General features: G+C 37.2%; 1 protein-coding gene across 2 annotated transcripts; it reads left to right on the forward strand.

Moving 5' to 3' along the window:
- The first annotated feature begins 3,893 nt into the window (after nucleotides 1-3,893).
- LOC105697009 (structural maintenance of chromosomes protein 4) lies at nucleotides 3,894-9,173 on the forward strand. Of its 2 annotated transcripts, none has more exons than XM_023433630.1 (9): nucleotides 3,894-4,143; nucleotides 4,224-4,415; nucleotides 4,505-4,681; nucleotides 4,760-5,052; nucleotides 5,123-5,402; nucleotides 5,485-6,081; nucleotides 6,439-6,723; nucleotides 7,002-7,104; nucleotides 7,213-9,173. In XM_023433630.1, exons 1-9 carry the CDS (start codon nucleotides 3,898-3,900, stop codon nucleotides 9,057-9,059), a joined length of 4,020 nt encoding a protein of 1,339 aa, XP_023289398.1. In that variant the 5' UTR covers nucleotides 3,894-3,897; the 3' UTR covers nucleotides 9,060-9,173. The 2 variants fall into 2 exon arrangements, with proteins under 2 accessions (XP_023289398.1, XP_012275364.1); XM_012419941.2 differs by having other exon boundaries at nucleotides 3,894-4,057.
- Nucleotides 9,174-10,636: the final 1,463 nt, after the last annotated feature.

Raw genomic sequence — 10,636 nt, forward strand, 5'->3', positions numbered from 1 at the left:
AAAATGAATTTTTTCGAAAAATTCCAAATGCATGTTTCATAATTCTTCATTCCCTACATTTTGACGGTTGTTCCATGAAAATTGGTCGAGTGCTTCTATATGAAACAGCAAACTCACCCCCTTTCACGGCCAACTTTGAAGCCTGATTTCACCCCCTAAAAGTGTTTATCCGCCGATAAAAAAAAACACGGGTCCCTTAGATTTTAGTCCTCTATAACATATTTAAAAGTGAACAAAATCGGAGGGGGACACCTCAGGTACCTTCCTTGTAAGAAAAAAAGAAAAAAATTAAAATTGTTGCCAATTTGTAAATTAAAAAAAAAATTAAAAGTCTTGGGTGCTTCCAAACAAAAACTAATGTAGATTAAGAAAAAAAAATTATTTTCCTTTAGGTGGCGCCTGTAGACTGCTACCGTGTACACCGTTTTCCTCCTCCGGAAAAATATTTTTTCAAGTTACCTAATGCCACGGCGCTATTATATACCTTCAATGTAAATAAAAAATATTTCTGTAAACCTTAATACACATAGAATAAAGTCTCAAAACTTTATTTTGATTCATTGTTTAGTAATAGAGAAAAAAATTCCCGGAAAAAACTTCGTTTTTCAGTGCGCCTAGGTAGTATAACCCCTTTGCCAATATTAAAAATATGATTTTTCAAACAAATTCATTATGATTTCATTTTTTCTCCCTTAGGGTATCTGTCTGTTCACCCATCTATCCCACCCGAGGGAGATAGATGCCCAAATCGAGATCTTTAATATTTTTGTTCTATTATAACAACTATTGATACTAGGCAAATAATTGAAAAATATAATGAAGATAAATTACTACGGTATGATATGAACATGAAATTGTTTGGAAACTTAGACTTCAAAAGTATACGTTGAAAACGTAGGCGTCTATTCGTACTTTATCCTAGTATTTTTTCACTCAATAGTGAGTTTATGCAAAGAGATTGTACGTGTGTCAAGAATGCCTGTAAGTATTTCGATAAGTTATTCTGAACAATACGTATACGTTTTGTCGAACCATATGTTTCTTTATACATTTTCCACCTATATTGCTTATAAATAGAACATATATGTAGAAAATCACATGTTTATTTCGATCTCATTCTTGCCGTGTCTTATGAATTAGAAACTTTCCAATGTACAAATATTTATTACCATTTAAAGATTCAAGTTTTGCACTAATTTTACATTAAAATACTGTGATGGCGATTTCTATTTCAAAGAAAACCATCCAAACCCCTTTTAGACGATGTTGGAACTAGATGCCCAAACGTTCGCTCATCATTTTTGCCCGATCGTCTCGGCGGAGTCGTTCGAGTCGCGCGACAGAAATTTCACCAGGAAGCACAAAGTTGGGTGCCAGGTATCCCCAAAAAGACAAACGGACTAAATCCAAAGCTCAAAAGTTCCGGAGGCTGAACTCGAAGTAATAGGCGCGAACGGTTTCCTGCCTCGACGATTGTCACGGCGTGGTCAATTGGTTCAAAACGTACGCGCCAAGGTTTCGGAGAAGACGGAGCAAAACCAAACTACCGGGAAAATTTAAATGGAAAATACCAGAATCCAACCAAAGAAATCAGTGAAGAAAATCGTACGTCAATTTATTTCAACAAGGGAAAAGAAATAGAAAATTAATTGGTTTAATAGATGATTCTCCTGAATAGGATAATTATAACATCAACATTGTCGGCGAAAGGCCGTCCAAAGAAAATGTGGTCGAGCGGGGAAAGCGCTGGACATGTAGACCAGAGTTTGCCGAAAAATGAACAGAAATAGCCCGCAGAAAATTCGGTACCGGATCAGTAAACTAAACGATAATTGAGAGGCGAACACAATGACGCGAAATTAGCTCACAGAAAGGCTTGACCTCTTGGCGTAGACTATTACAATAATATCCAATAACATGAAATTAGATATGCAATAACGTGAAACTGAACTCTCGGGATAAGGGTAGTAGGATAGGCACTGCCGGTGCTGGATAAAGATTCCTGCACCATGTTACTGACATTTCGAGAGCCTTTGACGATTCTTATCGATGCTAAGCGACTATCGTCGAACATGAGGTGATGTGAGTCCCAGATTTCGGGACTGAGCGTGTGATTTCGGGGAATTTTACCTAAGATTCGGGAGTTTCTGAACACGTTTTTGAATTTTTATTAGGGTTCGACACATTTTTCGATTCATTTTGGAATTTCCCGCACTCGAGATACTTTGTTCTAATATCCATGGATGGCGTCACTGAAAGAGGATTTGTGGGAAACGACCATTCCGGAGGCACGAAGCGTTGCGTGACAGTGTCTCGTTGAGACACTGAAATATATAGTATACTGGAAAGGTCGCCAGCGTGGACCGTTTTTGTACAGTCCAATTACAAATTAAGTTTGGCTCACTGCACGATGCCAATTGTGAATGATACTAAATTTTCCTTTCGGACGGTACAAACGATCCGCACGCATTGATTAATTTGGGAATGGAACTGCGACAAAGAGCATCCATCGCTTCATTTTTCTCGGACAAATGCTTGCCGAACTTCGTGCGACAAGAATGCAGGGACGTCCAAATCTATCTCTCTCTGGAACAAGCTCGCCGTGTATTCTTAAGCGTGGCGAGCCTTCCAGTTTACTATATCACCACAAAAACACCGTCGGCGTAAAAAAAATTGTGTCAAATACATCCAATTGGAAAAGTATATTTTGCACAATCATATCCATATAGTGGCGATTAATCGCACAAAAACAATGAAATCAGTTACTTTTGCCGAATACGCGCATGGGGTGTTATATGAAAATTAAATTTGACGAAAGTATACCCATAAAGTAATAATTGAGTGCATAGCCGTAATAAATCCCCGTGCTAAACACATAGCATGTTATATTTTGTAACAAAATATATCTTAAAAATAAAAAAAATAGTTTTGAATTTTGTTCCATTAAAATCAGTAAAGGGTAAAATTGTGAAATCATTGCCTTAAATGCTTAATTTTTTAGAGTAATTTCACCCCTTCAAACTTTTTTACCACACGTATAAAAGAATACGTTTCTCAGAATGTTTTTCAACAAAATAAAAAAAATTAAACAAGATCGCAGACGAATTCCTTGAAAGTTTCTTATTAGCGCAATCCACTTCCCCGGGCCATTTGTACCGACAAATATTAAGCCAACCGAGATTTGAAATCCACTGTTAGGAGGCCACCTGAAATTGGGCGCTTAATTTTAATAATGCTTAAGTAATCCTTCATTAAGGATTTTAATATGAATGTTGGTGCAATCTGACCTCGGGATTTATATATGTTTCGGGAAAGTAAGACCCAATCTAGACGACGGCATTGCAACTGTACGACCCAGCCAAACGGCGCCGTGGTTCTATCTATTGTCACAATCGATGCTCACGAATGATAATTTTTCCTTAAATTTTACATGATATGTTACGGATATGTATGTAGTTTTAAATGTGATAACTCGAGAAATAAGGGTCATTGGAATGAATACTCGGACACGTGTCTTCTTATTTTAGCTCTAGGCTAACCTACAAAAAAAAAATGGCTGCCTCTATTAATGTAACGTTTTCTCGTAAGGAGATGTGTGATTAAAAATGCACTTCTCATGTTTATTTTATAATGTGACTGCAATGGATTATTTCTTTTGTATCATTTAATTCCTAATGTACACTTGTGATTGGAATGGCCTTTAAATCGTCGGTCCACAGGCCGCAATGCAATGGGCAGCGGGTCTTTCCCGGAAAGCACAACGAGTTTAAAGAACAACCCTGACCGCTGATACTTAAAATCTTTAATTTCTTTGTACACTGCTTAGCATATCAATTTATGTGGTTTTATGTTCGTTTCATGTTCATAACGAAATAATGACATGTTAATACTTTTAGAATGTCTGCAAATATTTCTAACAGAAACGTTGAAATCCAAGATATGGATGCAAGCGATAGTGAGGAGATTGGGGTCCATAGTGATGAGGAAGGAAGTTTGCGAATAAACAAGGAAATCTATATACCACCACCCCCTCGAAATATGGCAGAAATCAAGACCGGTGAGCCTAGATTGATGATTGTAAAAATTGTTAATGAAAACTTTAAAAGCTACGGAGGTGAACAAATTGTTGGACCTTTCCATGAGGTGAATTAACTGCCCTAAACTATAATTTTATTGTTACAAAAATATTAAATGTATTAATTTATACTGTTATAATTTCATAGCGATTCTCAGCAATAGTAGGTCCAAACGGTAGTGGCAAAAGCAATGTTATTGATTCAATGTTATTCGTATTCGGTTGCCGATCAAATAAATTTCGGTTAAAGAAAATAACAGGTGCAATTCATAATTCTAATCAATCTTCCAATATAAAAAGATGTAAAGTCGCGGTACACTTCCAACAAATTGTAGATAAGGTAAATATTTTCTAACAGCAACATTTTTATTGACAGTATTTAAATCTACATTATTTTTAACATTTGAAATATTTATATATTTTTTTCAGGCGGAAGGAGGATATGATGTTGTACCCAATAGTCAGTTTATTATATCCAGAACAGTGTATAAAGATAATACTTCATATTATGAGTACAATGATAAAAAAATACAATTCAAGGAAGTTACAAAAATGTTAAGATCGTATGGTATCGACTTGGATTACAATCGTTTTTTAATACTTCAGGTAAGATAGTATACATGTACCGTAATTTAAATTTGTCCTGCATTATTCACCTTATTGATTTCTGTAATTGTTTATCAGGGAGAAGTCGAACAAATAGCAATGATGAAGCCAAAAGGACAAAGTGAGGGAGATATCGGTATGTTAGAGTTTTTGGAAGATATTATTGGTACAACTCGATATAAAGAACCTTTAGAAAAATTGTCACAAAAAGTTGAGACGTTGTCAGAGTACAGGATTGAAAAATTAAATCGTCTTCGTATCCTGGAAAAAGAAAAGTCTAACTTAGAAGAGCCGATGCGTTCCGCTGTAGAGTATTTGAAATTGGAAAATGAAATAACAAGGTTACAGCATCAGCTTTATCACTGCAAGAGGTACGGAATTCTAAACTTTTTCTTATCAAACATAAGAATTAATTTTAAGATTAAAGTTTAATTTCAATAGACTTGAAACATCAGAGATGCTCAACGAACAAGAAGCCAAAAGAATCGATATGGACAAAGATGTAAATAGCCTAATAGAACAAATGAAGGAAGTTAAACGTGAAAAGGAACAGTTAATGACTGAAATTAAAGATAAATCTAAAAAATGGGATTCTCTTGTGCGCAAAAAGGAATCAGCCACAGAGAACTTCGACAAAATCAAGAGACAAGACGAAGCTTTACACGCCGAACTGATCGAGACAAACAAACGGAGAAAAGCCACTATGGCTTCTGTAAAGGCAGTATGTTCTAGTCTATTTGTTAATAGCCTAGTAGTTGACATCTATTAACAATCTTGATTATTATAGTTTTCATTTTCATCAGGAAAAAGCTAAGTTAGATGACTTGATGAAAGTTCCAACGAAGAATGTGAAGACCATTGAAGAATATCAGAAGCTTGCAGAAAAGTACGTCGCAGACCGAACAAAGCAGGAAAATGCCTTGACAAACCTAATGGCAGGCTTGCAAACGAAAACTGCGCCTTTACTGAAGCAGCGAACGACATTGGAGACCGAACTGATAACCCGCCGGAAAGAAGTGGATGATGCAAAAGCAGTGTACGAAATTGCAAGATCTGAATTGAATTTGTACACGTCCATTGAAAAGAAAGAGAAGCAAAAGCTAGAAGTACTTGAGCAAGATTTGAAGGACACGGAAGGGAAATTTGAATCGTGTAAACAACGAAGCACTACTTTAAGTTGTAAGATACCTGCTACAGAACAAAGTTTGGAAAAAGCTCAAAAGGATTTGGATAACGTCAGAAAGGAAGAGGCATCTGTTAGTGCACAGCTAAAAGATACAAGGCTTATTGTAGAAGAGAAAAGAGCCGCTATGAATGCCAGTAGATCCAGGAATCGAGTATTAGATGTGCTGATGCGAGAAAAAAGGGAAGGGAGAATACCTGGGATATTTGGCAGATTGGTAACAAAGTTTACATTGATGCTAGTGTTTGCAAATATCTTTTTTATTTTCTTCTGCAAGAATCATTTTGCTTTTTTATATAAAAATATGAAGTTATCAAAAATGTTCACGTGGTTTTCGGTAGAGTTCGTTAAAGAAATAAACGTATAAACGTTTTGATTATCTACTGTTTTGACTTAATGAATTCTACATTAAATTAATATAAATGTATCCATTTCTGTAAATAATTTAGTAAGTTAATATTGTATACGGGCATCTTCTAAAAGAAAAGTACTTTATATATGTGCCTTACTGTTCATGAAATATGTAAATTATAATACTTGATTTAAACATATTTCTTTCTCCATAATATTTTAGGGTGACTTGGGTGCTATTGATAGCAAATACGATGTGGCAGTGTCAACGGCCTGTGGTCCTCTGGATAACATTGTTGTGGACAAAGTAACAACAGCGGAGGCGTGTATCACTTTTCTTCGTCAAAATGACATTGGTCGAGCTACATTTATACCACTAGAAAAACAGCAGCGGTTTTTAAAGCAATGTAATCAGAAAATTCAGACACCAGAGGACGTCCCCCGATTATTCGATTTGATTAAGGTTGAGGACAAGAACGTTTTACCAGCCTTCTACTACGGATTACAGGTAGCAGATTGAGGTTGATATTTTGGAAAAAAATCAGAAACGAGACCATACTAAAAATCCAATAAAAAATCTTTAGGTTTTCATAAATTGTCTGAAATATTGTCGTGACATATGCAATATAACATATTTCATTTAATATAGTAATTGATTACTAAGGATTAAAATTAATTACTACAAGCTGCAATATATCCTGATATTTAAATACTGGAAATCCTGGATTCCAAGAATGTGTAAAGTTTAAGATATTAGAACTGTCACTGCTCAATAAATAATTGCAGGACACCCTGGTCGTTGACAACTTGGACCAAGCCACGCGAATTGCTTATGGTGCTAAACGTTACCGGGTAGTTACCCTTTCTGGGGAATTAATAGAAATGTCAGGTATGAAAAGACGAATATATATTTTAATTGTACTTAAAAAAGCCGTACTTAAGTTTAAAATTATTTAATGATTTGTAAAATTCAATAAGAGAAAATGTGCACTTCTAGGGACGATGAGTGGTGGTGGCCGCACGGTTAGTCGAGGTCGTATGGGCCAGAGTATCATCCGAGCTGAACCTAACGCAGCAGATGTCGAAACGTTACAAGTGAATTTGGATGCCATTTATGAAAAATGTAATCGCTTAAGAGTCGAACAAGTTCCGTTAGAAGACCAGGTACGCACTCTAACGAATGCTTTATCGGAAATGAAACTTGAGGCCCAAAAATGCACTACTGAGGAGAAGGCTTTGAGGGAACAGCTACTACTGCTAAAAAAACAGCTCGTTGTTCAGAAAAAGAAGGTATCCGAGAGTGCAAATGACCCAACCAAGCTGGAAACATTAACCGATGTTGTGGCCACTGCTGAAAAAGGTTTAAATGATAAAGAGGAAATCTCCAAATCAATCGAGGACCGGGTAATGAAAATTAATCGGCAGATGGATGAGATTTCGGGCGGCAGAGTAAAAGAGCAACGCAAGGTCATCACTGCTTTGACTACGACATTAGATAAAACGAAAGCGGAAATCTGCAAGCTGCAGGTAGAAATAAAAACCGCAGAAAGAAACAGCAGGAAAACTGAACAAAGAATCGAGAGTTTGGAAGATGACGTTCATAATTGTGAGGAGAGGATTCGACAGATCCAAAAGGAAAAGGGTACACTTGAGGAAGAAGCCAAAGTCGTCCTAGGCGAATTGTCAGAGATAAATGCGGCACTGGTTGACAAGGAAGAAAGTGAGGCCACCTTAAAGGAAGCGCTCGAGAAAATGCAAACACGGGAGAGGGACATGAAAGCTTTCAAAATCGACTTAGATAGAAGAGTCCAGGACATTCGAGGAATTGTCGAGAATCTTCGCCATACGTTCTCCGATTATTCGAAAAGGATCGGCACACTGAAGCTGAAGTTGGTCCCTGGTCAAATATGTGAGCCCTTTCCAGAGATGACGGAAGAAGAAGTAAAGGCTCTGAATAGCAAAACTATTGCTGCTGCTCTACAATCGGCGAAGGAAAGTCTTCCTGAACAGGTTCCAAATATGCAATTAATTCAAGAATATCAGGAGATGGATGCCTTGTACTTGAAGAGAGCCGCTGAGTTCGAAGACATTACCAAACAGAGGAATGAATTCAGAGACACTTATGAATTAGCCCGGCGTCGCAGGGCCGAAGAATTTATTTCTGGGTTTGGTTTGATTACTTGCAAACTGAAAGAGATGTATCGAATGATCACATTGGGTGGGGATGCCGAGCTTGAACTAGTTGACTCTCTGGATGCCTTCAGTGAAGGCATTGTTTTTAGTGTTAGACCCCCAAAGAAATCTTGGAAGAACATCTCAAACCTCAGTGGTGGGGAAAAAACGCTGAGTTCATTGGCATTGGTCTTTGCTCTTCATCATTATAAGCCCACACCTCTCTATTTTATGGATGAAATCGATGCTGCACTTGATTTCAAAAACGTTTCCATAGTTAGCAACTATATCAAAGAGAGGGCAAAAAATGCCCAGTTTATCGTTATTTCTTTGCGTTCCAATATGTTTGAAATGGCTAATTATTTGGTTGGGATTTACAAGACATTTAATTGCACTAAGTGCGCTACTATTGACCTATACAAGTTTCAGGCTTGTACTACTAACAATAATAACACCCAAAAGGGTGGATCTTCAGCTTCTCAAGTTTTAAATCCGCAAGAAATTTCAACTTCTCCTGTTGTCCAGACACATCCTCTGGGTTCTACTGAAAGTGAAAATCAGGAAGACTTTTCAAATGCAGTGAATAAGAACGATTTGCAAAAAAGCGAATTAGCTTCACAAGTTGTGGATCCTGATGAACCCCCGAGAAAAAAATTAATGCTGCAGAATTGAAAGACCAGATAGATTACAATTAATACTTAGAATAACTTTAAGTTGATTATTTAAATAATTTGAATTATAAATGAAAAATGAGGGAGCCTGTCATTAAAAAACGAATTGTCAATATTGGGTTTTGTTTGTCAATTGTCAAATATGAAGCAAGTACTAATCTGCGTGTTACAAGTTACAAGAATTTTACAATTGTTCCTCACACAAGAAATTATTATCCGTTTTAGTGCCAGGGGTTTTTAAAAATCCGTGTCGGATTGTGCCATGAAGCGCGACAGCGTTGCGAATTGACGATCGGGACCAAACATTGCGACACAGTTCGAGAAAAGAGCGATCGCGCTGCGTGGCACTAAAACGGTTAAGCACTTTTGAGAGGATCTGCAAGAGTGTAAAACTGTACAAATGAAAACGTTTGTGACAATATATATGTAGGTAGGTTTTAATCTGTTTCTAGTAAAGCTATGTACTCTCAAACAATGTTGTAATCGCTCCATTATCTTACTATAGTGATTATATTTTGAATAATTATGTTTCAAAAATTTGTTAACACGTTCAGTGCCGAAACAAATTACGAGTACGCTGTCGTAAATAGATCGTGGGGCGTATACTCTCCACGCGGCAGGGAACGTGTTAATTGTAAGTATTGTATTATTAACTACCGCGTAAAGACAAATATTGTAGAAAATCTTAAACAATTTTTGCGCCTCTTGCTTAACCCTTATGCCAACGATCGGATATCCGGATACCCTTTTGTTCTTTTCTATAAAAATTTTCATATTTTTCGAACAGGTATTGAAAAACCCCCGAATGAATTTTTCCTTGGGCTATATTTTGACGTTCTTACCTAAAAAAAATATTTACCTTATATTTTTTTTTAATATACCTCACCAAAGTCGTCTATACCATTGTTCAATAACAGGCAGCTGGGTGTATGTTATGAGATTGTCTTTATTTCCTCAAAATAGAGAGGCGTGCATTACATCAAGTATGAGTTGGTTATTGGAAGATAAATTTCGAATTCGAAGCAACGATAGTATCACCTGTTACGGCATTCTTTACGTGAATTTCGAAATAATCATAATTCGGTAGCCCGAAAGGAAGTCTTGAGTCTGCCTGACAAAAATCAGACTACCAACCCAAGTAGACCAGGAGGCCATCAAACGACCCAAAAATCATCCTGATAATTCTGCAGCGCATCCGATGCTCCTGCACCACCGCCCTTATCTAGATCATGGGATCCCCGCCACCTGGAATGCCGGCGCAAATCCGTCATTAAAACCAGCAACTGGCAAACAAATGGATGCCTTAAGCCTTACTCTGTAGTTGAAAACTCTTCGCAACTGACCTTCGTCATCGATCATCGTCAACGTTAGTCAACCCCGAATTTGGAGATCCTGGTTCTCTGTTCTCAGTTCCTAGCGAGTCGGCAACCGAAACCATCGAACTCTTAGGAAGGTTACCTACACCTCGAGCCACAGTTCTGCTACTCGGTACTCCGGCGATCCAAGCGCATCAAGATCCGTTGTATAGGAGGTTCTTAGAAGACCTCCAACCCTAGAGCACGCTACAGGCTGAAAGTG

Source organism: Orussus abietinus, unplaced genomic scaffold, assembly GCF_000612105.2.
Source record: "Orussus abietinus isolate OABI.00-Male unplaced genomic scaffold, Oabi_2.0 scaffold891, whole genome shotgun sequence".
In the NCBI taxonomy this organism is placed as follows: Eukaryota; Metazoa; Arthropoda; class Insecta; order Hymenoptera; family Orussidae; genus Orussus; species Orussus abietinus.